At 41.5% G+C, this 27,265-nt stretch overlaps 1 protein-coding gene across 4 annotated transcripts in view; it reads left to right on the forward strand.

Annotated features, from left to right (window-relative positions):
- The window catches only part of FMNL2 (formin like 2), a 324,964-nt gene that overhangs the window by 237,092 nt on the left and 60,607 nt on the right, over positions 1 to 27,265 (forward strand). For all 4 annotated transcript variants that reach the window (XM_044242069.1, XM_044242072.1, XM_044242070.1 and 1 more), the window contains exons 7-9: positions 11,462 to 11,570; positions 16,152 to 16,228; positions 17,930 to 18,023. In XM_044242069.1, coding sequence (XP_044098004.1) covers positions 11,462 to 11,570; positions 16,152 to 16,228; positions 17,930 to 18,023 — 280 coding nt within the window. The remainder of the gene's footprint in view (positions 1 to 11,461; positions 11,571 to 16,151; positions 16,229 to 17,929; positions 18,024 to 27,265) is intronic.

Raw genomic sequence — 27,265 nt, forward strand, 5'->3', positions numbered from 1 at the left:
TTTTTTTTATTGTGGTAAGAACACAACATGAGATCTCACACTCTTAAATGATTTTTAAGCGTACAATACAGTATTGGTAACTATAGGCACAGTGCTGTATAGCAGATCTCTACAACTTATTCATCTTGCGTGACTGAAACTTCATACCCATTGATTAACAATTCCCAGTGTCCCCCTCCACTCAGTCCCTGGTAACCAACATTCTATTATTCTCTGCTTCTAAGAGTTACACTGTTGTGGATACCTTTAATTAGGCTCATACAGCATTTGTCCTTCTGGGCCTGGCTTATTTCACTTAGCAGGATGTCCTCAAGGTTCATCCATATTGGTACACATTGCAGGATTTCCTTTTTAAAATTTATTTATTTTTATTTTATTTATATTTTTAAGGTTTCATTTATTTGACAGAGACACAGCGAGAGAGGGGAATATAAACAGGGGGAGTGGAAGAGGGAGATGCAGGCTTCCCACCTACCAGGGAGCCCTATGTGGGGCTCGAGCCCAGAACCCTGGGATCAGGACCTGAGCCGAAGGCAGACGCTGAACGACTGAGCCACCCAGGCACCCCTCCTTTTTTTAAAAGACTAAATGATATTCCATTGGATATATGTATGTTTCCTTTTTACTTTTTATTTTGATAATCATTTATTTTTTAAAAAGATTTTATTTATTTATTTGTGTGAGCATAAGCTGGGGGAACAGCAGAGGGAGAAGCAGGCTCCTCACTGAGCAGGGAGCCTGATGCAAGACGCGATCCCAGGACCCTGGGATCACGACCTGAGCTGAAGGCAGACACTTAGCTGACTGAGCCACCTAGGCATCCTGATATTGTTTAAAATTTCAAAAAATTATAATAAGAGTACAGTGATCTCCCTTATGCTCTTAATACAGATTCAGAAATTCACATTTTGTTTATTTACTCTACTGTTTACACATTTGCTTTGTCAACGTACACCCTTTCTAACCATTTGAAAGCAGGTTACAGAATTGTGCCCTTTTACACCTAATTTTAGTGTAGATTTCCTAAGACAAGGACACACTCTTACATAACCATGGTACAGAATGTTTTAAGATTGACACTGCTTCTTAGTCCAGTCTGAGAGTTTCATCTGTTATTCCATTGTCTTCCATTCATGCTTTTTTTTTTTTCTCCCAAACTCTGTCCAGGCTACAATGCAAGGATCAAGTATCATGTTTAGTGGTTGTGTCTATGTAATGTCCTTTAACTTAGAACAGTTCCTCATCCTTTCTTTGTCTTCCATGACTTAATATTGCGTGTGTGTGTGTGAATATATAATATTTTATTTTTATTGAGCTATAATTGTATAATGTATCAGTTTTAGATGTACAACTTGATTTGAAAAATTTGTATATTGCCATATGATTACCACAGTAGCATTAGCTAACACCTCTGTCCTGTCACGTCATTGCTACTACTTCTTTTTTTCTTTTTAAAGATTTTATTTATTTATTTGACAGAGAGAGAAATCACAAGTAGGCAGAGAGGCAGGCGGAGAGAGGGAGAAGCAGGCTCCCCGCTGAGCAGAGAGCCCGATGCAGGGCTCGATCCCAGGACTCTGAGATCATGACCTGAGCTGAAGGCAGAGGCTTTAACCTACTGAGCCACCCAGGTGCCCCTACTACTTTTTTTCTTAACCAGTTTTTTTTATCCATTCATCTGTTGATTGATGTGTAGGCTGTTACATCTTGGTTGTTAGAAATATGGCTGCAGTGAATACAGGTATGCAGATACCTCTTTGAGATTTTGATTTCAATACTTTTGGATAAATACCCAAAAGTGAAGTTGCTCATTCATATGGTAGAACTATTTTTGTTTTTTTGAGGAACTTCGTACTTTTTTCCATAGTGTCTATATAATATAATTTATATTACCCCCCAACAGTGTGTTAAGGGTTTCAGTTTCTCCACATCATTGCCAACACTTGTTATTTTGTGTTTTGTTTTGTTTTGTTTTCTTTTTGATAATAGCCATTCTGACAGCGGTGAGGTGATATGTCACATTGTGGTTTTGACTTGCATTTCCCTGGTGATTAGCAATATTAAGCATCCTTATAAATATTGTCAGTCACTTGTATGTCTTCTTCAGAGAAATGTCAGTTTAGGCCCTTTGCCTATTCTTTAATTGGGTTATTTGGTTTTTTGGTTTTGTTTTATTTTGCTGTTAAGTAGTGGAGATATTGTTGTTGTTTTTGTATTAATCCTTTTGTGTCTTTTATTTTTTTTATTATATTAGTCACCATAGAGTATGTCATTATTATTATTATTTTTTTAAATTTATTTATTTGACAGAAATCACAGGCAGAGAGAGAGGAGGAAGCAATCTCTCCGCTGAGCAGAGAGCCCAATGCGGGGCTTGATCCCTCGACCCTGGGATCATGACCCGAGCCTAAGGCTTTAACCCACTGAGCCACCCAGGCACCCCAGGTCATTAGTTTTTGATGTAGTGTTCCATGATTCATTGTTTACATATAACACCCAGTGCTCCATGCAATATGTGCTATCCTTAATACCCATCACTGGGCCAACCCATCTCCGCCACTGACAAAAAAACCCTCAGTTTGTTTCTCGGAGTCCACAGTCTCATAGTTTGTCTTCCCCTCCAATTCCATCCCCCCTTCATTTTTCTCTTCCTTCTCCCAGAACTATTTTTGTTCTGGGAGAACATAAGGAATATGCCATTCCTTATGTTCCACAAGTAGGTGAAACCATATAATTGACTTTCTCTGCTTGATTTATTTCACTGAGCATAATCTTCTCCAGTCCCATTTATGTTGATGCGAAAGTTGGTATTCATCCTTTCTTATGGCTGAGTAATATTCCATTGTGTGTATGGACCACATCTTCTTTATCCATCCATCTGTTAAAAGACATCTCAGCTCTTTCCACAGTTTGACTATTATGGACATTGCTGCTATGAACACTGGGATGCATATAGCCCTTCTTTTCACTACATCTGTATCTTTGGGGTAAATACCCAGTAATGCAATTGCTGGGTCATAGGGTAGCTCTATTTTTAATTTTTTGAGAAACCTCCACACTGTTTTCCAAAGTGGTTGGACCAACTTGCACTCCCATCAGTGATATAAGAGGGTTTCCCTTTCTCCATATCCTCTCCAACATTTGTTGTTTCTTGCCTTGTTAATTTTTGCCTTTCTAACTGGTGTAAGGTGGTATCTCAATGTGGTTTTGATTTGAATTTCCCAGATGGCTAAGGATGATGAATATTTTTTCATGTGTCTGTTAGCCATTTGTATGTTTTCATTGGAGAAGTGTCTGTTCATGTTTTCTGCCCATTTTTTGACTTGATTTTCTGTTTTTGGGTGTTGAAATTGAGAAGTTCTTTTTAGATCTTGGATATCAGCCCTTTATAGTGGAGTTCCTTATGTGTTTTGGGTAATAATGGTTTGCAAATATTTTCTCCTATTTTATGTTACCTTTTTACTCTGTTTCATGTCTGTGCAGAAGCTTTTTAGTTTGATGTAATTTACCTTGTCTGTTATATTCTTAACCATGAGGAACTAGTTCAAAATTACTATAGCTTCCTTTTTAAACCCTCTTAAAATGAGTAGTGTTTAAAGGACAGCACAACATGACTCTAGCCAGAACCCTAACAAGCATTACATGTATTTCAGGCTACCAACATGTGCCTGGCAAGAAAAATTCTGTGTATCTAATCTGTAATTAGGAAGATTCCAAGACAGCTGCTTCCCTGTTTTTTTGGTTTTGGTTTTTTTTTTCTCTGACCTTGCCATTCCTTTTTTTCTGGAGGCAAAGATTTGGGTTTGACTTGCCTTGTCATTTCTTAGTAGAATAAGTCGATGAGTTGGAGCTCACTCATCAGTCATTCCAAAGGGCTTTTAAAACACACATCTTCTTGGGAACTAGGTGGCTCAGTCAGTTAAGCCGCTGCCTTTGGCTCAGGAAACCAGGGTCCTGGGATCGAGTTATACATCTGGCTCCCTGCTCAGCTGTGAGCTTGCTTCTCCCTTTCTGCCCTGTTCTTGATCTCTGTTACTATCTCTCTCTCTCTCAAATAAATAAAATCTTAACAAAACAAAGCACACACCTTCTTTCCCTGTGGCACCTGCTGCCAGTGCTGTGTGGGTTGAGCTTCTCACCGCCTGCTTCTTGGCAAATTCATTGCTGTGCATGAAGCAGGTGGCTCGGATGGCAGGTGTCACCGTGGTACTAAACAGGGCATGTTTGTATAGGTTTCTTGAAAGATATCTGTAGGAATTGCTTAGTTTTGTCTGCCTATTCCACTAGCTTTCACTTATTACTTCATGTGCATGTAACTACTGGTACACTCAGTCTTAGAATCATTTCTATTTGGTTTTGATCTCAAGTCAGTTTTATAATCTTTTTCCATGTTCACAGAATTTTGTGAATTCTGATTGGCAGCTCCTCCAAGACAGTGTCTCATCTTCGAATGCTAGAGTAACATTTTCGTTTTAATTCTCTGCTTGACAGGAGAGCAGACAGTTCTCCAAATTGATGAAGAGGGTCTGGGAAATTTGGTGGTGTTCATTTCCCTACAAGGTTTAGGTCAAAATGACCTCTCAAAAGATGGGATTTCCTTAAAATTTTGAGACCTCCAAAAAGTTCCTAAATATGCATCTCCCATCCTCTCCCCCCCACCCCCCCGCCGCCGCCGATGTCAGGTTTTCCAAAAATTGGACTCAGGGCTGTTATCTGACTCTGGGAAACCATGTTTTGTGTCCAGACATCCAGAGCCCCAAAGCTCTGTGTGCCCGAGGGGAGAGGAAAAGCTCTCAGGATAGCCAGCACTGAGGTCTTTTCTCCAGTGGTCCAGTGGCATTAGTTCACAATCCCTCCACCAAATAGTTTATTCCCTTGGTTTTTCTCTCTGGAATCCGAGGGAGTTCTTTCCAAACCCCCATATCTCCAGGAAGCTGCCCCAAGTCACCAGAGAGACCTAATTGTTCGTGGACCTCATAAGACCTGCTCCCATTCACTTAAAGGAACAGTGACACATAGCATGACTTCATTGAGCCAAAAATGATCTCTAAGTGCCTGATGGAGGGAGGTCAGTGGAAACGAGGGAGTAAGGACTCTTTGAAAGCTGTCCTCCATAAGAACAACGTGGAAACAGGCAGAATATGCCAGAATCAACTTTTTCAGAATTCTAGAAATTAGCTAGCTTTGCAGCAATCTGGGGAGCATTTATTTAGGAAAAACGAATGAATCTTGGTAAGAACAGCTGGCTTTGTGGCATGTCACTGCCCTGTTCTCCTCCCTCCTCCCTCTCTAGTTCCACAGTAGCCTTGAAAACCAGGAGCTCTGTAATCGCTGGGAAAGCCATCAGCCTGGCAGCCAGCAGAGGAGCAGAATGGAAATGAAGTTCTTTCCAAGCCTCTTTTCCTCCTCCTCCTAGATTAAGCTAAGAGGTACTGTGAGGGCGGAGAACTAGTGAAGAAGCCAGCTTGAAGCCTCTGTTAAGTGCACATACAACATTAGCTGTTGACAGAATCTGCGATCGCTCAAAACCCATTAGATGGGACAAAAGTGTGGCTCCTCTACCTCGGTCATCCGTAGGAGACCAGGAGAAATGAGGGCTGCCTCTCTCTGGGGCCTCTTAAATAGACCACAGTGAGCCAGATAGTCTCTGTTTTATGTGAAGTTTCATAATAACTTCAGGAAGGAAATATTGTAGCAGTGGGTTTCACAGTGCCTGATTCTGTCATGGTACAGGTGCCAAGTTTATTAGATTACCAGGGAAGCACCCATACCTCCTGCTGAGTCACCTGCGTAATCCCTTGTAAAGCCCAGGTCTTTGTGGAAAGTCTTTTCAAACAGCTAAACTGGGATGATCAGTGCTTGTGAAAGGCAGACACAGTGTAGGCTGAAGGCTATGCATGGAACCGGATGCAGGCTGCTTTCCACACCCTTTCTTTCAGCTACAGTATATTGAACCTTACTTACGTGTGTCAACGTGATTGTGCAATAGCACCTGTGCACTGAGTTGTGATGACTGGCTTTGAGCTGTTTGAGTTCTTAATTGGTCACCAATTATTGCTGTGATTTTCCAGCACCTTAAGGGAATCCATGTAACTCATACATTTGGTGGAGTTTTGTGGCACTGATCACTTACCTTCATACTTTGTCCATGGAACCTGTTAATTACTATTCAGCCTCCTTCTTGAGGTCCAGGTGGACATTTGCAGCACCAGGGACTAAGGCTGTTTTTTTTTTGTTTTTTTTAAAGTCCAGTTTTTCTGATAACACTTGATTGTTTTGTTCCATGTTTTGCAGAATTTTGCCTCATTGCAGAAATTCTACACGTTGCTTTATGAGGGTAGAGCAGGGCCAGCTTTCCACCTAAGAGGCCTTTGGGAAACTGCACAGATGATTGAAGTGGATAAGGCATTATGATCACACACTTAGTTAGTTAGCCCTCCCATCTTTAGGGGAATCTAAACCTAGATCGTCCACAAGCATTTATTTATTTATTTAAAGATTTTATTTGTTTATTTGACAGAGAGAGAGATCACAAGTAGGCAGAGAGGCAGGCAGAGAGAGAGGGGGAAGCAGGCTCCCTGCTGAGCAGAGAGCCCAATGCAGGGCTCAATCCCTGGACTTTGAGATCATGACCTGAGCCAAAGGCAGAGGCTTTAACCCACTAAGCCACCCAGGTGCCCCCACAAGCATTTATTTTTATGCAGCTTTTTTCCCCTTTATTTGGAAAGTAACACATCCACTGTAGAAGACTAAAAATACAGAAAAAATGATGAATCCAGGGATCACAGGAGATGGGTATATTTTGACTCTGCATTGGTAATAGTTCATGTTCAATTATCACGTTCAGTGGCATGTTGCCTTTATGAGACTCACCCCACAATTTGTCCATCCCTTTTAGTTTGACTTCTTGAATCAGAGCCCTATTTAAAAATGACTTTTTTATGCCTAAAGACCATTTCCAGGAATAGGACTGTATTAACTAAGTCAAATCTGGCTTGGTTGAGGAAATGTTCACTCTACGGGGATTTTAAGTTCGATACTTTGCAGAAAAAAATGTCCTCCTTTAAGCTGTAACTGCCCTCACTACCATGTCATGCTGCACAGGTGTGTGTCCTGCTGAGTTTATTTTGTACGTGATCATGTGCGTAAGCAGAAGACAGGGCTGGGGTTGAGTGTGGGCAAAGCACATTTCATATAGGGGCTATTGATATATTTATCTTTTCCTTCCTAAACTAAGTGGTGAGCCCTCAAAGGCAGAAGCAATGTCTTTCATTGTCTTTTGTTTTTCCTTAGCACTTAGTAGGGTTTAGCATAAACGGGAGATGCTTAATAAAGCCAACTTTGGAGCTTACACACGAGTTTCAGTTTGATCTCCTAGGGCTGGTGGAGAACATCACAGGCAAGTACTTTTATTTTTAAGTTTTTATTTAAATTCCAGTTAACATCATGTAGTATTAATTTCAGGTGCACCATACAGCGATTCAACCCTTCCGTACATCACCCAGGGCTCATCACAACACAAGTGGCCCCCTTAATTGAGGCCAGCGCTCTTAGATTGCTCACCTTGTCCAGGTGTCCTTGTTGGGGTTAAAGTGCATCCGGGAAATTGTTAGTCTTAACTCTGTTGGTATTTTAGGGTCAATTTAAGGGGATCTATTCAAACCAGCTACACATGGACACGTGTTTTAGGTACTCTAATACACGAGAGCTGAATTTAAAACTATTGAGAAAGAAAAAAAAAGGTGATAAGTTACTCAGTTGATAATTAAAGCAAATAAATCAAATATCTAATTAAACAGATTGTCAAATTCCACAATATGTGCTTGTTGAAGAGTAGATGAAAGTACATGCTAACCCATGGCACAGTCCCTAAAATCAAGCCGAAGAGATTTAATGTGATCCTAAATCAAGTTATCAGCAAATACTTGTATTTGCTGAGGTAAAGAGTTGTGACCTCTACCGGGGTATATTTACTTAATGAGAGAAAATTCTTTTAGAATAAGAATTCCAAAATATGGAACAAAATTTCCCATTAAAGTAAAAACAAACAAACAAACTAACTTCACTTTTCTGATAAGTGACACAGGATGAAGATATAAAAAGAATACTGCTTACCTGGGTGGCTTAGTCAGTTAATCGGTTAAGCATCTGACTCGTTTTCAGATCAGGTCATGATCTCGAGGTGGTGAGATGGAGCCCTGAGTGGGATTCTGCACTCAGTGGGGAGTCTGCTTGTCCTACTCCCTCTGTCTCTGCCCCTTCCCCACCACCTCTCACGCACTCAAAACGAATAATATCTGTAAAAAAACCAAAAAAACAAAAAAACAAAAAAAAAAACCCCAAAACAAAAAACCACCAAACTGCTTACCAAGTAAGTGCCTTGACCACTGTGTTCTGAAAAAGATGCCCAGATGCTGCTGTTCTTAGCACACAGAGTCTTAACCCCGCCTGGTGCCATAATGGCTGGGAGTGGGGAAATGACACCTGTGTAGACCCAGTGCTGTCAGAATGACGGATATGAATATTTGACAAAGACCTTGCCGGCACAGATGGCTCTAGGCAGTAGCTTTCTCACTTGATAACCTGACAGATTGTCCATGAGTCACAACTTGAAAAACAGACTGCCCTGAATCTTAGTGAGGACACTTGGATCTTGTCTCTTACTTTTTACCTGCTATGTGGCTGTAATTTCTTTGGGCATCCATTTGCTGTCCATGTCAGGAAAGATGGGTGTAAATGATCCCGCATCTCCTCTGGCTTTCAGTGCTCATTTTTGGTTATTGGTTGTAGTCATGTTTTTTAAAATATATCTTAATGCTATGATTTTAAATACAACAAGTTCAAATGCTGCCTTTAATTATCCATTTTTGTTTAAATGGAAAATGGGGAGGAAAAACAAAATTTAGATTAAATGCCATACACTTAGAAAAAAAGTTTATCTCCATTTTATAAGCACAGAAGATCAATAAATAAAATATATATTGTTTTAGACCGATATTTTAATCTCCTTAAATATCTGGTAAATATTCATGTGCTGTTTTATATTATATATATTTTAAATGTTGATCCAAAATGTGTATTTGAGATTACCTACCTACTACAGTAAGTAGAAATCTTTTGTGTGACTAAGTTATTAGAATGTTGTAATTAGTCCATTTTTGCTAGTTTCTACAAATAATGCAAGCAATGACAGAAATATTTCTGCCTTTTAGAGTCTTATTTATAATGCTGAAGCAGAAGTACACGATTAATACATGAAAGGAAGGAACCTGCTATGTTACTTTACGTCTCTTGGGAAACACCATTAACGTGTATGTTTGGTCTGTTTGGCAGAATCATTCAAATGTATGTGGAAGTGATGCAGAAACCTGCGACTGTGTGGAACTGACCTATCCCTCTTCCTTCCAGAGTCCCTTGCTTTGGTCAAATCTTCTGTAGTCATTGCTGCATGGAATAATGTAGCTTAGCAATGAAGACAGTTGAGTCCTTGGAAAATCACCTTTCTTCTTTTTTGAACTTAATCATAGACAACTTTTGGTCTGGTAGCCACTGCTTTCTAGTAAAAATACTCTCTCCCTCTCCACCCCCATCAGCTATTATGTACTTAACAAGTGATGGCATTAAAGAAATGCGAAACAGGTTAGAATAAATTAAGAGGCGGGGAAAGAATTTCTGATATCCCCGGAGAAGACCACAAACATTTGGGTCGGACTGGCTGTGTGATTGTGGTCGGAAGAGGCACCAACGTCTGAGAGACCTCCAGGAGGTGTGTTAGCAGACAGGCTCAGGCTAGGGCTGTGGAGAAGTGACATGTTTCAAAGTTGTATTTTAGACGCTGAATTCTGCTTATGACCCCTGAAATTCTGAACTCATTCCCTTAACTTTGTCTTTGCATTCAGAGCTGAGTTAGGCCAACTTCCATTGCTGCAGTTTTATTTCCAAGGGTGAATAAAGCAGGAAGTTCTTTAATAAAGCATTCTTCTTCTTCTTCTTCTTTCTTCTCCTCCTTCTCCTTTTCCTCTTTTTTGTTTTAATGAATGATTTTTATTATAGAAGTAAGATTTTGTAATTTTAGGAAAATTAGAAATTACACGTGAACAAAAAGAAAAAACTACGATCACATCACCTGAGATTACTGTTTATTGAATTTCTATCCTATTTTCTTATAGCTGTTTTCCCTTAAGACTTGTGTCTCTGCATATTCATGTAAAACGGACGTCAGGATGCACTTTATTTGGTAGAAAAAGCTTTCTCCTTGAGACTAGCATAAGCAAACTGAATTTTATACATTCAGGTATATGGAGGAAAGTGACACGTTGAAGTACTTTTTACAAATGTATTTGTCTCATTCATAGGCTTATGTGAAAAAATCATCTTCTGTTTGGTAGTTTTTGAATAGAAAATGAATGAAAAGCCTGCTCAGCAGAACAATTTCAGATAAAACTCTCAATTCAGTTTTCGACTCTTTGCCTGTACTTGTGGGGGCTTTTGAAAGTGGTTAACGTTAATTGGAACTTCCTTTAAATTCTTTAATTAGTTTAAGAAGAAGGAAGGCCTGTGAATTACTTTGTAGATCATTTCTGTCATTGACGCTATCAGAGAGTAGTTGACAATTTTTCAAATGGGCTTTTACTTCAGGCTTGGAGTTGCAGAGAAAATGGTTGGAGGCACCCGCCTCAAGCTCACTTGGAAGCTCTTGGTGGTGTTAGCTTGTCTCCTAGCACCATGTTGACCTTGCCACTCCCTCACTATGTGCAGGCTCTGAGAAATCTCCAGACGGGAGAACTAAGGCCTAACCATGTGGGATCTCTGGAATGAGGCTTAACATCGAAACCTCCTCACACTGTGAAATACCAACCTATTTCCACCCCAGCTTCAACTTCCACACCAGGCTTTCGGTGAGGGGTCAGGCTGAGGAGGCATTTGCTCACTGTTAAGGTCTAATATCACAGGCTCATATCGAATTTGTTCATTAAACTTGCCAAGGCTCCAACTCCTAACGGGGACTCCCGGGAGCAGTAATGGGAAGGTGCGGTTAGACTGGGGTCAGATGATTCGTGGTCTACAAATAAACGAAGCTTCACCCCTTCACTTGTTTGTAAATGCAGTCTGTAAGCCTGTTGTTTCCCATCACCTCTGCAGATCTAGCTTGGCTTCCTGATTAGGAGCCTAGGGGTGTTGATGAAGCTCAGGTACAGTTGATATGTTATATGTTGTGAATGAAATGGAGTGCCATTGTCCATAGTATCTGGCTTGACGAGATGATGACCGGTACACAGAACCGTGTAGGTCTTGTAGTCTACAGAAATAGCTTCCTGGGGTTTGGATGGTGGTGATTTCCACCTGCAGTCCTCAGGTGGGTGCAGGTAAAGATAGAGAACAGTTTTCATTTTTTAAGTGCTTGTGCCTATGCTGAAAAGGTAATCTATAGTTTTATAGAAGTTTCCTTTTTTCTTTGTAGATATAATACTTTGCCAAGCAGAAGAACCCTGAAAAATTCAAGATTAGTGAGTAAGAAAGATGACGTACATGTCTGTATCATGTGTTTACGTGCCATCATGAATTACCAGGTATGTTTGTGTTCTGAGTCTTTAAAAATCCAAATTCGTCAAAATCAGATCTTGTCCTCTTTGGTTTCTCAGTATTATTTCTATTTGAAGTAAATATCAGGATTTAATGTGATTCTACTAAAAAAGGAAGGGTCTGGATCATTTTTAATGCTCAAGACTTACCTCAGTGCCTGTGTATTTTAATTAGCATTTATATTTTGTGGTATATTTAGAGGGAAAATGTTTTCCTCCTTCAGTCATAAACTTGTTTAGATTATTGGGTAAATGTTTGTGGCCATTAAAGACCAAGTAAGCTGCTGGTTGTAGGCAATACTGGAACAACTTTAGAAAATTAGGATTGAATAGACTCTCACACGGTCAGTGGTTTTCTCAGAGTTATATGGTAAAAAGCTGAGAAGCTGTAATTACTGTCTGTCAGACTTAGTGGTTCTTTTTTTAATATTTTTTAACAATTTTATTTATTTAAGAAAGAGTGCTCAAGTGCACAAGCAGAGAGGAGGGTGGGCAGAGGGAGAGGGAGAAGCAGACTCCTTGCTCTGGGCAGGCGCCTGACTCGGGGTTCAATCCCATGACCCCAAGGTTATGACCTAAGCTGAAGGCAGACACTTAACTGACTGAGCCATGCAGGTGCCCCTGGACCTACTGGTTCTTAATCTTTATAAGAAGCACCTGGAGGATTCTTCTTCAAAGGGCCAATTCCTCTAGCTGTCTTTGATACAGGTGATCCCCTTCATAATGGGGACAGAAGACAACTTAACTTGTGCGTTGTATTAATTTGAACAACAAGTCAAAGTTGGAGCCTGGAGTATCAAGGGTGAACTGACAGGGTCCAAGTTAGATAAGGGGAGTCAGGGATAAGAATTGGAAAAACCTAATTCAAATATAAAAATAGGATTTGGTATCTATGGATAGGGATGCTGAAGGCGGGTCCAAGCAGAAGTGGAAAATAAACGCATAGGTAGCGAGGGTCAGTATTAGAATTCAAACCCAACATAAGGGTGCTGAATTGAATTTGAGAATGTGAATGCACATTTTATTTTTTCTCTCAATCAATATTTTTTGAACATTGCCAGATAGACCTTGTTCTAGGTAAAGGGAATACGGCATTAAAGAAAGAAACAATTGCCCCAGGGAACTTACTCTCTAATGAGGGGAGACAGCTGATAAATAACTTGAGAAAACATACAGGGTTCCAGATAATAATGATGATGAAATGAAACAAAGGGTAATACTTATCAAAAACAACAAACAACAAAATCAAAGCCAAGAAAACTTCACAAAAAACCCAAAGAACAAAACACAGAGAGTGTTTCCTAATAGGACCAGTACTTTTTAGCCTATTAACTTAATTTAAAGCTCTTAACAGTCCTTTGAGATTGGTAATGTTACTCTCCCCATTTTACTGATGAGGAAACTGAGACAAGGAGAAGTTAGATAATTTGCCCAGGATCATATAGTTCAGGAAGGGGTAGAGTCAGATTTAAATCCAAGAAGGACCAGCTCCAGAGAATTGTTACCAATACTATAGAAAAGCTACCCAAGAAGTAGGAATAGGAATTGATGAAAATGTGTGTTCAATTTTAAATAGGCCAGCCCAGGGCAGTGTCATGGAGAATTAGCAGTTTGTCATAGTAGCAATTTTAATGAGGGAACAAGGTAAGAGGTTTTAGGGAAAGAAGTTTCTGAGTAGAAAAAGGAGTGAGTGCAAAGGCTGTGGGGCAGAAATAAGTCTGCTGTGTTCGGAGTGTGGAAAGGATGCCAGGCTGGCTGGATCGGACTAAGGAGAACAGTAGGAGATGAATATGAAGTTGACACGGGGTGCTCACTGTGTGGGGCTTTAACAGCCAGTGAAAGGATTTTGGCTTTACTGTGACTGGAAAGCTATCGAACAGTTTGGAGGAGAAACATGACATGATCTGACCCTTGATTTTAACATGACCATTCTAGCTTCTGTGTTTAGGATTGACCTTGGGGGGCAAAGGCAAAAGGAGGTAGACCTTTTAGGAGGCTGCTGCATTGATTTAGGTGGATGTTGATGGTGGTGTGGGGCCAGGATAGTAGGGGTAGAGATGATGAGAGGTGACCAGATTCTGGTTGTGTTTTGACGGTAAAGGCAATGACCTTGGCTATGTGGTGAGAAGTGAGGGTGACCCCAAGGTGTTTGTCTTGGGCCCCTGTCAGATGGAGTTGCCGTCTACTAAGACGGGGAAGGCTACACAATGGGCAGATTTTGGAGACAATATAAAGAGTGAAATTTTAGGGGTGTTACTTTCAAAATGTCTGTAGTCATCGAAACAGAGTTCTTAAGTCAGTGGTGAGATATGTCCGTCTGGAATTCAGAACAGAGGTCTAGGAGACGTACATTTGGGAATTAATAGTAGTATATAAAGCCAGGGGAGTGCTTGAGAGCATCAGGGGTAGCTAGACAAGCGAAGAGGTCCAAAATAGGAACCCTGGGCACTCGGTTGAGATGTCAGAGAGCTGAGGAAAAACTAGCTAGAGAGACTGAGAAGTAGCCAGGGAGGGAGGCAGGCACCAAGCACAGGAAGTGTTTCGAGGAGAAGAGCATGGTCAGCTGGGACAGTGCCGCTGCTAAGTCCTATAAGATGACAAGTGAGAGTTGGCCATGGGCTACCAGAGTGTGGGTCATTGGCAGTCCTGGCATGAACAGTTTCAGTGGAGAGAGATGGGATGAAATGCCTGATTAAAGGGATTGCAAGAGACAGTGGGAGGAGGAGAGTCTAGGCCGTGAGTGCTTGGAGTTTTGCTATAGAGCTTAGCGGAGATACAGGGCAGTAGCTGGACACAAGTTGAAGGTCAAGAGAGATTTTGCCATTGTGGCTACTGTTTCAGTCGGGTGCATTTGCATCATGTTTTTATGCTAATGAATCAGAGAGAGAGAAGTAACAATGAGGCATGGGAGAATTGCTGGAGTATAGGAAATGTTTTGGGGCTGGTGAGAGGGAACGGAATCAAGTGGAGAGAATGGCCTTGGATTAGAGCCCAGGAAAGTTTTTCAGGAAGAGGTGAGTGAGGATGAAAGCTGTGGAAACCATGGGTGGATTGATGAAGGAGTGCGAGCTTTTAGAATTTTTTTTTTTTCCTATTTGCTTATATTTTTTCAGTGTAATTAGGAAAAAGGTCATGAACTGTGAGGTTGGAGGAGAAGGAATAATTCCTCAAGTCAGTGGAATCAGAAGTGATTCTGGAACTTGTTACTTCATTGAACTTACACATCTCAGAACAAGGCAGGTCTTCCTGGGCTCTGGTCCCGAGTGCCATATTTCCCAGGGAGGCTACTAGAAACAGTAGTTGTCAACCCGGGCTACACAGGAAAGTCAGCTTAAAAATTCAGATGCCACAGGGAAATACAAATCAAAACCACAGTGAGATACCACCTCACACCAGTCAGAATGGCTAAAATTAACAAGTCAGGAAACGACATGCTGGCGAGGATGGGGAGAAAGGGGAACGCTTCTACACTGTTGGTGGGAATGCAAGCTGGTGCAACCACTCTGGAAAACACCATGGAGGTTCCTCAGAAAGTTGAAAATAGAGCTACCCTACAACCCAGCAATTGCACTACTGGGTATTTACCCTAAAGATACAAATGTAGTGATCCAAAGAGCACGTACACCCGAATGTTTATAGCAGCAATGTCCACAATAGCCAAACTATGGAAAGAACCTAGATGTCCATCAACAGATGAATGGATAAAGAAGATGTGCTATATATATATACAATGGAATACTATGCAGCCATCAGAAGAAATGAAATCTTGCCATTTGCAACGACATGAACTAGAGGGTATTATGCTTAGTGAAATAAGTCAATTGAAGAAAGACAACTATCATATGATCTCCCTGATATGAGGAAGTCGAGCAGCAACATGGGGGGCTTGGGGGGTTGGAAACGAATAAATGAAACAAGATGGGATCAGGAGGGAGACAAACCATAAGAGACTCTTAATCTCACAAAACAAACTGAGGGTTGCCAGGGGAGGGTGGTAGGGAGAGGGTAGCGGGGTTATAGACATTGGGGAGGGTATGTGCTATGGTGAGTGCTGTGAAGTGTGTAAACCTGATGATTCACAGACCTGTACCCCTGAGGCTAATAATACATTATATGTTAATTTTTTAAAAGTTAAAAAAAAAAGATTAAAAAAATTAAAAATAAAATTCAGTTGCCAGGGTCTCATCCTTGAGATTGGAAGTGAATTGACCTGGGGTGTATCCTGGAAAATCAGTGTTGTGTTTTGTTTACTCTTCCACGTGATTTTGATAAGCAGCCAGATTGAGAATCACTGGACTAGAGCCTTTTCACTATTTTAATAAAGAAAAATGCATAGTTCCATCATAAAGAGAATATGATTCCTTGATAGTATCATGATTGCTAAAGTTTTTCATAGAGAAATATGTTCAGGCACTAGAGACATAAATGGATTTATGACGGTATAAATTATATTAGGTAGAATCTTCGGGTTTTTTTTTTTTTTCTTTTTTTAAATCAACATGGATAGTCCCCTAAGTTGACTCCTAATGCTTTGGTTTTTCTTTTTTTTCTTTTTTTTTTTTCCCCCAGTATGGTTTCAACATGGTCATGTCTCATCCACATGCTGTCAATGAGATCGCACTGAGCTTGAACAACAAGAATCCAAGGTAAGCTTACTTTGTCGTTTTTCAAGTGTAAATAAATCTAACTAGAGGAAGAAGAGAGCCAGTCAACACTTAGTCAACTTAGAGTTGGGACACTTCCAAGTGCACCTCTTTGAATTAAGGTTGCCAGCGGACTCCTTGGCTATGTAGAATTTTCTTCTCAGCTGAGTTACAGTTTTACATGTGGTGGAGTTGAGCAGCTGGCGACAACATTACCCCTTCACTGTTCTCTTCCAGCTTCCACTTCTTTTGAGGCCTGGTTCTTGGCATCCTCGCAAATTTTACCAAATTGAGTAGAGAGCATGAGTTTGCCAGGTGGTTAGAACTGGGGCCAGGAAAGTCTTCAGTCAGACTCAGTGATACCACTGACCGCTGAAAGCTAACTACAGCTATAACTAATATCCCTTGTCCGCGCTTCACTCGCAAACGTTTACATACGTCGTTATGACCAAACAATAAAAGAAACACAAAACAAAAATTGCTGTGTATGTTGATTGCTTCTTCTGTTCACTTGACTCTAAAGGCCACTGCCATATTATTCCCATCACAGATCATCTCTAGAAGCCGGTCTTAATCAGTTTATTTTAGTTACTGTAATGGGTTTTCCATTCTGGTGAGGGATTCTGCATTTCACACATCTTACTCCCTTTCACGAGATACATCTGTATAGACCGTACATCTGAAAACTTGTTACTGCAACTAAAAAATCTGATGACGAATGAGATCCTTTCTGATGCAGAATGAAATGAAAAATTTATAAATTTCGAATATTATTTCAAACTTCCTCTGATGATAGTTTTTGCAACTTGGCAATCACTTTCTTCACTTACTAAAAAGTCTGGGAAGTCATGCTTCTTTGTCCCTGCCTTCCACTACAGGGAAGTTGTTACTCATTTTTCTTAGGATAATTGACATTGTGAATTATCAGGGCGGTCTTCATAGAGAGGTTGGCAATAGTTTTTTTTCTAGGAAAAAAAAATACTGAAGTGATCTTATTATGAAAAAACAATGCTGTTCTTGAGGTCATATTGAAAATTTAGACTATATTGCTAAGGGTTTCCTTATAAAAATATTTCCGATAAGGTTTTATTTTCTTTTTTCAAGTCAGAAAATATTCTTGTATTAACAGTGCTATAATCCAGTCCCTCTCAGATCTCCTGCATATGAAGAAGTGGTGACAGAGACTTGCTTTGTCATAGGGGATCTTTATGGTACCATCTGCAAATTGCAGATTTTAAATGGAGGACGTTAATTTCAGTAGATTTTGAACTTCTGGGGCAAATGTTATTTCTTTGACTTTAAAGCCAGGAAAAATATTTAGCCAGTGGGTCCTTTTCCTGAACATTCCCAAGTTCCCAGGTGTCTAGCTTATCAATAAAACTTTTTCATACATATTGTACTGAGTCACCCACTGGTAGAAATGAAAGACTAATCTTCCCAGAATTGATTTTCATTAGTGAGTAATTTATAATTTTGGGAGTGGGAAACTTTCCTTCTAAATTTGCTACCTCAGATAAATCGCACACGTAGATGTTAGTAGAGGTTTAAAAATGTACTTTCATATAAATATACCTTAGTAAAAGTTTAAAAAACATATATGAATTAATATTTTATTATCACAACCATCTCGGAGGGAGGGAGCCGCTGACTCATTGTGTTACGTTCACTGATTTTTTTTTTTCTTGTTTCTTCTTGCTTCAACAGAACAAAAGCCCTTGTCTTAGAACTGTTGGCAGCTGTTTGTCTTGTCAGAGGCGGGCATGAAATCATTTTATCAGCATTTGACAACTTTAAGGAGGTAGGATCCTTTGTAGTTCGCTCAAACAAACCTCTCTGGAAGTCTTTGAACAGAATGATTTACCTTTTCTGTGTGTGTTTTATTATTGGGAAATAACTGACTTCAGTTTCAGGTGTACAACGTAAGGACTTGCTATTTGCATGTCTTGTGAAATGAGCACCACAATAAGCCTAATTAATATCTGTGGTTGACCTTTTTATGTTCTTCTGGGGCCTCAAGGGTATAACAGTTGATTTTCTAAGACGTCACTGAGGGAGAAGTAACGAACTTAGTCTAAATATCTTAAAGGGATGCTTTAAGTTTCCTTGGGTGTCTCATTTCCAAGAAAAGTTAAAAACTATTTGCAGGATCCATTTTCCTTTGGAGAACGTGGAATTGCCAGTTTGAAAATGGTTTGCAAACATATTTTGTTAAATGTCTGAGGTTTTCATTATGGTGATACTTGATTACCCTCCGTGTACATTTTAGGAACTCTTTGATCATGGTTACTTCCCCCAAATCTTTTGTATTATCATTGCTCTGCTGGACGCCACACACACACACACACACACACACACACACACACACACACCAAAAACCCTCTCAGTTAAATACAAACACTGATTTCAGCAGTTGGTAGTCTTAACGAGGCAATCCTGTCCTAGACAAACAGTAAACCAGTGGACATGTGTGGTTGAAAATGAAAACTGAAATGACTACAAAGAAAGAATGACATGCAGATTATATGATACCAAGGATGGTGGCCCAAAGTATCAAGACATCATGACTGGAATAACCCCTCATTTCCCTGAGTGGTGGCGTGCAGGGTCACGTGGCTATGAAGAGCGCCTGTTTGCTCCCCTACCATGGGCCTAACATTTAAGGCTCCTTTGCGGTGGGGTGTTATAAAAGTCAGTAAAGGCACTTGGATCTCAGGCTTTCATAGGGCCGTCAGCCAAGTTGTGCTTTCTCCTGGCGACCCTGTTAGGTTTCAGAAGCTTCTGGATTCGAATACAGATCTCAGAGGGTCTTCCAGACTCTTTCTCATCTTTCTTGGGAGCCTCTGGAGTAAGAACCCAGCTAGTATTTGTCAACAACCTCCTGTACGATGGGCGCCATGCCAAGTACACCCATGAAATCGTGAGAATATGTGAGGCAAGTATTCATGTCTACATGTTCTGGAAGAATAAACTGAAATTCCAGATACCTGGTTGGTCCATGGCCCATAGCCAGAGAAGTGGCAGAGCGAGGACCAGAATTTGGTGCTCTTGATCGCCAGCCCCCGTTTTAGGTGGCATTTGGGCTCAGCTGTGCGTAAACCTGTTGGGGAAATACCGAATTAGATAGGACCTCAGAGCCATTTCCCCCATCTTACACCTTTCATTGGACTTACTGCACCAGTGGCCGAGGGACTAGCGAGTGACCCATGATTGCACATGTGGACTAGAAAGCTCCAAAGAGGTCATCAGGTGGAGGACCCTTTCATTTGTATTGTTTCCCTCCCTTCAGTCACTGCTTTAAGATTCTGATATGCATTTTGTTAATGCCAGCCATGGACAAAATCAAATATTGCCTTTTTACCCATTCAGCCTCAGGGATAGTGAAAAAATATCCAGGTTCCAAGAGTATGAGGAATAATGGTGTATCTTTAAACTCATACTTTGTCTTAAAAAAAAACCCCACAGAGGCTTTAGAGAGAAGAAATGTATGAATGCTTGTCTGTGGATATTTTGCATAAAAGATATTAGTACATAAAATTCACATTTACAAATAAGATGTGTTTGGCTGTATGGATGGGTGTATAGGAAAGTGAAACAGCTCACAAAGCTACTCTAACTCCCAAATCTTTATCATTTGATCATATTATCACATGTCTAATTCCTTCCACATTGGAAACACTTACTCTACCTTGTCAGTGACCCTTGTTATAAGCAATATCACAACAAGCATCTGATGATATTGCGGGTCAGATTATGTCCTCAAATTATAATTGTGTGCAATCAATCAGGAATCATTAAAACCAGTAATTCATGAGATGGATGTTAGTCTTATGTCCTTTTAGGTAAAACCGAATGTCTTTCTTATGCATGATCATACTTGCAGAACTGAGTTTCAGTGACCTGGTATCAGAATTGTATACAGTTTATCTGTTGAGGACATAGTGGGTGCTTAGTTGGAAAAAAGTAATCTTATGAAATCTAATGGCTAAGTAGCAGTGCAAACTAAATTAATTTGGACTTTGAATTTTTAAACCTTAACTAACAAATCTGCCTTACTTCTGTTACCTCATTACTTATGAGTGATGGGGTTTAAGATCTGATTCTCCTTGGATGGGCACTGGTGTCTTAGAGAAACAATGCCACGTGGGAGAAGGGACAAGAGCGGGTTCTGTGTGTGCTCCTGGTGTGCATTGACCTCGAGGTGCGGAATCCGTGTAAACAGACCAAGCAAAGGGATTACTCTAATAGCTGTGTGAACGAGGAGAGGGCAGGAGCATACCCCCGAGAAACTTGATTGATTCTTACAGATAGGTCAAAAGTGCATCAACCCATTTATCTGTTCAATTTCAGCGTGAAAAGGAGTTACTTTATGTTGATCCTTTTTTTAAAATGCCATTGTCATCCCAGAGTGTCTTAAATTTCTTTTTCTCTTTTCCCCCATTTTACGTGAAGCAATTTTTTTTTTTAAAGATTTTATTTATTTATTTGACAGACAGAGATCACAAGTAGGCAGAGAGGCAGGCAGAGAAGTTGGGGGAAAGCAGGCTCCCTGCTGAGCAGAGAGCCCGATGCGGGGCTCGATCCCGGGACCCTGAGATCATGACCCGAGCCGAAGGCAGAGGCTTTAACCCACTGAGCCACGCAGGTGCCCCAGCAATTTTTTTTCTTACACATCATAGTGAAGAGTGTGTTCTTTAGTCATTTAAGGAAAAATGTCAGTGAAATCTGGGTTTAGGGAGATTTGGGAGCCAGCTGCTCCTGATAAGGAAAAGTTGTACTTAGGATCTCAGATGCTTGTGCAGATAGGGTTTGGGTGAGAGTGATACATTTTGGGCCATTCATGGCAGAGAGAAGACCATACCACATAGCAGGATTCCAGCAAGTATGGCCAACAGACACTTTGCCTTCAAGGAGATTGTAAAGCTTCTTATCCCTTTTAGTAAGTTGGGATTCCATTCATCTCCTTAAGAAAGATGGTGGGATCATCCTAATTTTCGCTGAGGGGACTGATGGAGGGTGGTTGTGGGGTTCGACATTAGACAGCAGTATCTTGTCTTACAAATAAAGTAATAGGCATTAGAGTAGTCAGACTCTTTGGGCTTTGATTGTTGTGAAAGCACGGCCATGCACACTGTTGCAATGTGGCACCAGATGCTAAAGGGAGGCTTAAAGACCCTGCATCTTAAGGATGCAGCGGGTTGTTTTCCTCCTGTTTCTTCTTCTTCCCCTTCTTCTTTTTTATTTTTTAATTTTTAAAAAAATTTTTCGAAGATTTTATTTATTTATTTGACAGATCAAAAGTTGGCAGAGAGGCAGGCAGAGAAAAGCAGGCAGACAAAGCGGGGGAAGCAGGTGGTGCTCGATCCCAGGACCCTGAGATCATGACCTGAGCCAAAGGCAGAGGCTCAACCCACTGAGCCACCCAGGTGCCCCTTCTTCTTTTTTAAAGATTTTATTTTTATTTATTTGACAGAGAGAGACGGTGAGAGAGAGAATACAAGCAGGAGGAGGGGGAGAGGGGGAAGCAGGTTTTCCTCCGAGTATTGAGCCTGATGCGGGGCAGTGTGGGGCTCCATCCCAGTACCCTGGCATCTTGACCTGAGCCGAAGGCAGAGCCACCCAGGCGCCCCTCCCCCTCTGCTTCTAGAGCAGCAAATCCCTTCTGTCCTACTTGACTACCACTAATTAATTCAAATGTAAATTACAGGAAGGTGTCTCTTCACTTTTGATAGACTGTTCTGTATGATTCCTTAAATTTCTCATTATTCAGTTAGTATTCAAAATCTTAAGTTTGGTTTTCTGTGTTTTTGCCACAAATTTTGTCACGTATCCTCATAATAACTGGAGTACATACCTTAGGAAAACAGGAGCACTTCTAGTTTAATAATATCTGAGGGCAGGAAGAATATTAACCCAAGGCTTTGCTTTAGGTGGGTGTTGAGTTTGGGACTAAGCCTGCTGTCCCTGAGGAAGCACATATGTCACATTAATATATTTGATGATAGGGCACCTGGGTGGCTCAGTTGGTTAAGTGACTGCCTTCGGCTCAGGTCATGGTCCCAGAGTCCTGGGATCGAGTCCCACATCAGGCTTCCAGCTCCATGGGGAGTCTGCTTCTCCCTCTGACCTCCCCTCTCATGCTCTCTCACTCTGTCTCTCTTTCTCTCAAATATATATATATATATATATATATATATATATATATATATATATGATAATAAATGAGTTCTTAAACCAGGTGTGGTTTGTGACATGCCTGAAAATTTGAGTGTGGTGAGTAAAGACCAAACCATTTAGTCCACCATGATGCTCCTTGAATTTTTTTATCTTAAAGAAATCTTTTTTTCCCCTAAATAAAGGGCATTAATACATCTGCTTTTGGTGTTGAAACCTCTCCTCATAAAAATTTATGATCCTGAATTGAGGATCAGGGTGAGAACAAGGAGTCATCTGTTTTTTGCTTATTGGCGAATTTTGCTATGTGGAGGGATGTATTACCATTTTGCCTAAATCAATACTTTCTTAGTTGTATAGCAATATATGTTTTTGAACATTTGTCCTCCCCAACAGGAAAAAATACATTTGGAAGCAAGGGTCGTTCTCTTGGTGTTTGCAGTAGTTCAGGTTTTGTCTGTGAGAAGCAGAAAGCAACTCTAACATACAGAAGAAAGGGTTCATTGGAAAGATGTTGAGAAATGCACAAGGTTGACAAGGAGCCTAGAGAAACTGGCCTGGAAAATGAGCAGGCTTGCCTAAAATGTGGCTAGACTCTCAGGCTGTGTCCCCTTGAAGCTTAGCCACCATAAATATGACTCGAGGTTCTGATCGTGCTTTTTCTTCTCTCCCAAATGACATGGACCATAGCTAGCCATCAGCTGGGTCATCAGAGTACGCTTACGGGTTAAGGACATGAACCAGCCCCCACTAATTTAGAGTTAAAGACACGATTTAATCTACTTTCCCTTAAGAACCCGGAGGTCTTCCACCTAGACCTTGCTCTCTTCAACTTTTCCCAGTCTTCCTCCTGTTTTTCTGTTCTGTTCTTTGGTATATCTGACAGTATTCAATCCTTTGGTATAACTGCATTTAAGAAAGTGTCTGCAAGAGGGGGGTGGGGTTATGGACGTTGGGGAAGTTATGGGCTATGGTGAATGCTGTGAAGTGTGTAAACCTGGCGATTTATAGACCTGTACCCCTGGGGCTAATAATACATTATATGTTAATTTAAAAAATAAATGAATAAATAAAAAAAAAAGAATGTGTCTGCAAGAGTCTGGCAAAGAAATGCTCCCATTTGAAATGAGAGGGGAAGAGGCTGAGGCCTGTCGGCTCTGCAGCAGAATGGCCTGCTCTGATAGTTGTGATCAAACTCTCCGAGGGCTTTGAGCTCCCCGCTCCCCGAGGCTGCTGGGCGGTGCACCTGGAATTCATCAGGATTCCAGAATGATTATAACTGTCTTCTCATCTGCTTCCAAAATGACAGCATCTGGCCTTAACAAATAAGCCTGAGGCCCGAGTTCGGTTCTTCAGGGCCCGCCTCCTTCCCAGGGCCGCCCTTCCAGTGCGGAGCGGCGGGGCCTCGTGGAGCGAGTCACTCAAGGCCACCAGCGTTCCCGTACGCAGCGCTCTTGGCAGTAGTCATTAGTTTTTTTTGCCGTTTTCTAGAAGGCTTCCTCAGAAAGCCGATGTGGTTTAGCTACCGGGCACCCGAAAGCACTCGTGCTGCACATTATTAAGTTGATTTAAGAAAGCCTGTCAAGTTTTATTTACAGTGGGCCAAATTGGGCAGGAAGGAGAGCAGACATTTTGGTGTGCTTCCAGCGTCCTTGGAGTTTAATCCCATCGAATCTAACCTCTCAGACGTTTGAGGGTGTAGGATTATAAGTCCAGCACAAGACCCTCCAGATGACTTCTTCATTGCTAAAACTTTTCAACATGGAGGGAAGGGTACTTTTTTTTTTTTTTTTTGGTCGCTCCCTGAACTAGAAGCAATGTATTTTCTCAGATCGCAGACTGTGGGAGCTACAGTTTGACCGCTTGTGTGTATTTCACGGTGTGAGGCCAGAATGACACTAATCTGATTGCCTGAACCTCCTCTCTGGCCAGACTGTCTTGTCAGTGATCAAGAAACAGAGTCCCCACGATTATTGTTATTATTTTTGGACTCTTTATTAACGGTTGCAGTTACTGCCTGTGCACAGTAAATGACCCCAGACATAGTCTTACTGTGCTCATGGGTTCTGTGGGTCAGGAGATCAGGACGGGCATGGCAGGGATGACTGTCCCTGCTCCCTCACACCTGGGGCCTCCTCAGCGAAGATCCCAGCGACTAGGGGCAGGAGTTCATTTGGAGGCTTCTCGTCACTCAAATATCTAGCTCTGGGCTATGATGACTTAAGGGCTGAGCACAGTGGAGCCTACCAACCGGGATGCCTCCATGTAGAAGTTCACGTGGCTGGCGCCAGTCATGGTGTGAGGAGAGCTGTCTTCTAAGGGTCTAGGACGGAACATCCGGAGATCAGGGATTTAAAGTGACAGACGTCACATTCTATCTCCTGAGCTAGTGTCAGAGGTCATCAGTGTCATTTCTGCTGCATGCTGTTGGTTCTAAGCGAGTCACCAAGGCCAACACAGATGCCCAGGGGTATCAAAGACTTCACTTCTCCATGGTGGACTGTGAGGGTGATATCACGGGAGAACATGTCGGGTGGGAGATACTGCTGTGCTCATTTCTGGAAAAAAAAAATTCACCTCCATAACTTTTTGAGAATTACCAGTATATCTCTGGTGGTTCCTCTTCTGTTTTCTCTCTTGTCTTTTCTCAACCCAGTACTTCGGTTTGTCACAGGACTGAAAGCTTTGTAAACTTCTTTACTGGCGTTAGAAAGGATGGCTGCCACTTTTGGGGCACCTGGGTGGCTCAGTGGGTTAAGCCGCTGCCTTCGGCTCAGGTCATGATCTCAGGGTCCTGGGATCGAGCCCCGCATCAGGCTCTCTGCTCAGTAGGGTGCCTGCTTCCCCCTCTCTGCCTGCCTCTCTGCCTACTTGTGATCTCTCTGTCAAATAAATAAATAAATAAATCTTAAAAAAAAGAAAGAAAGAAAGAAAGAAAGAAAGGATGACTGCCACTTCTTTCAAACCAGTTTGGCAAACGGTATTTTGGGAGCCTTTCTAGAAGAGAAAGGAGCCATTTATGTAAGATTTCTGAGCCGCTGGTAATGAACTAGTTATTTCATTATCATCTCTGTCTTCATCTTCTTGTAAGGAACTGAAGGCTGGTCTCCTGATGGTCATTAGGGGGTGAGTCATGCTAACTTACCGGAAAATTTTTCATGAATATTTGAGTGCCCCTTTGTGTCAGAAATATTGATAAACACTGGCAATAAGAAAATGAGCAAGACATAGGCCTTACCCTTAAGAAGGAGCATCCGAATCTGGTTAAGGAAACAAATATTTAGACAGTTAAGCTATTAGGCTTTATGAAGTTAAATGTCAGATGCTTTATAAGAGGAGTAACCCTAACCAAGAGGAGGTAGAGGCAGGCACATGGGGAGGCTTCCTATAGGAAGGGGTGCCTGAGCTAAATTTAGGATGAGTAAGAGTTTCCCAGGTATAATAGTTCTCATTCGTGCTGTAATAAATTGTCCTAAACTTGTGGCTTATTACATATTATCCTACTGTTCTCTTGGTAGCATGTGTAAAACAGTCTGTAGAGGCATTCTCTCAAGGAATCCATTTCCTTGTCCTTTCAGTTTCTAGAAGCTGCATACCGTTCCTTGGTTCCTTGGCTCTTCTGACTGTGAGCCTTTGGCCTCCTTCCTCTAGTGACCATTGTGATTCTGTGAGGTCCACCTGGATAATCCAGGATAATCTTCCCATCTCAAGATTCTTATCTTAATCATACCTGCAGAGTCCCTTTCACTTGGAAGGTAACTAGTCCCCAGTGCTGAGGATTAGGACAGGGACATTTTTGTGGAGGCAGTTCTTTGGCTCCCTACACCAGGTAAAGGTGGTCTTTTATACAAAGAAGGTGGCATCCTAGTAAAGCTTCAAGGACCCTAGTTACTGTAGTTTACTGTACCCTCCATTCTTTTTTTTTTTTTTTAAAGTAAGGTTTCTTTGTTTGTTTGTTTAAAGATTTTATTTATTTATTTGACAGAAAGATTATGAGTAGGCAGAGAGGCAGGCACAGAGAGAGGGAGTAGGAGGCTCCCTGCTGAGCAGAGAGACCGATGCGGGGCTCGATCCCAGGACCCTGAGATCATGACCTGAGCCGAAGGCAGAGGCTTAACCCACTGAGTCACCCAGGCGCCCCTGTACTCTCATTCTTAAAGGGGAGGCGGGTGTGGGAAGAGACACAGGGAGGAGAGGAAGGGAGGGGCCGATGAGGAAAGACTTCATGTCTTATTCCAGAGCCTTCATATTCCAGAGTCTGCCTGAAGAAGCAAGAGGCAGCGACAGGAAATGTGTTCTCCAAACTCCTCCAAGCACGCGGTGTTTGGATCAACTCCCTCCGTACAGGAATGGCAGTTACATTTTGCCGCAAGAGTCTCTTGGCAGTGAGCTTAGCATGAGGTCACTTGGAGGAGGGTGTAGCTACGGTTTGAGATTTGTTTCAGAGATTTTTGCCATTCATACTTCTCATTCCTTGGGCCTCTTCTTCCAGTGACAGTCATCTGCTCCTTCATCTAATAATATCGCCGGGACTTTGCTGGGGGCCTGAAGGAACTAAAAAAAAAAAAAAAAAAAAAAAAATGTACAAGAGGATAGTGGTTCCTGGGGACACAGGAGATGATGGTGGTGTCGGGGAGCATCTGCAGAGATGCTCTGCTCTTCAGCCGGACTCTAATTAGACCCGCCCGGCTTTCCACAGGCCGCCTGCAATTCACACATGAGGCAGCCTCATCCTCTGCTTCGTTCATAGCAGCCACCTTTTTAGAAAAAAACACAGCTTTGCTTCCTTTTGTTTTTAGCCATGTAAAAGTGCTGTTTGGAAAATCTGGGCCCTTGGCCAGCTGTAAAATAGTAGGCATGTGTGTCGTC

The sequence above is a fragment of the Neovison vison genome, chromosome 3 (assembly GCF_020171115.1).
Source record: "Neovison vison isolate M4711 chromosome 3, ASM_NN_V1, whole genome shotgun sequence".
Lineage (NCBI taxonomy): Eukaryota > Metazoa > Chordata > Mammalia > Carnivora > Mustelidae > Neogale > Neogale vison.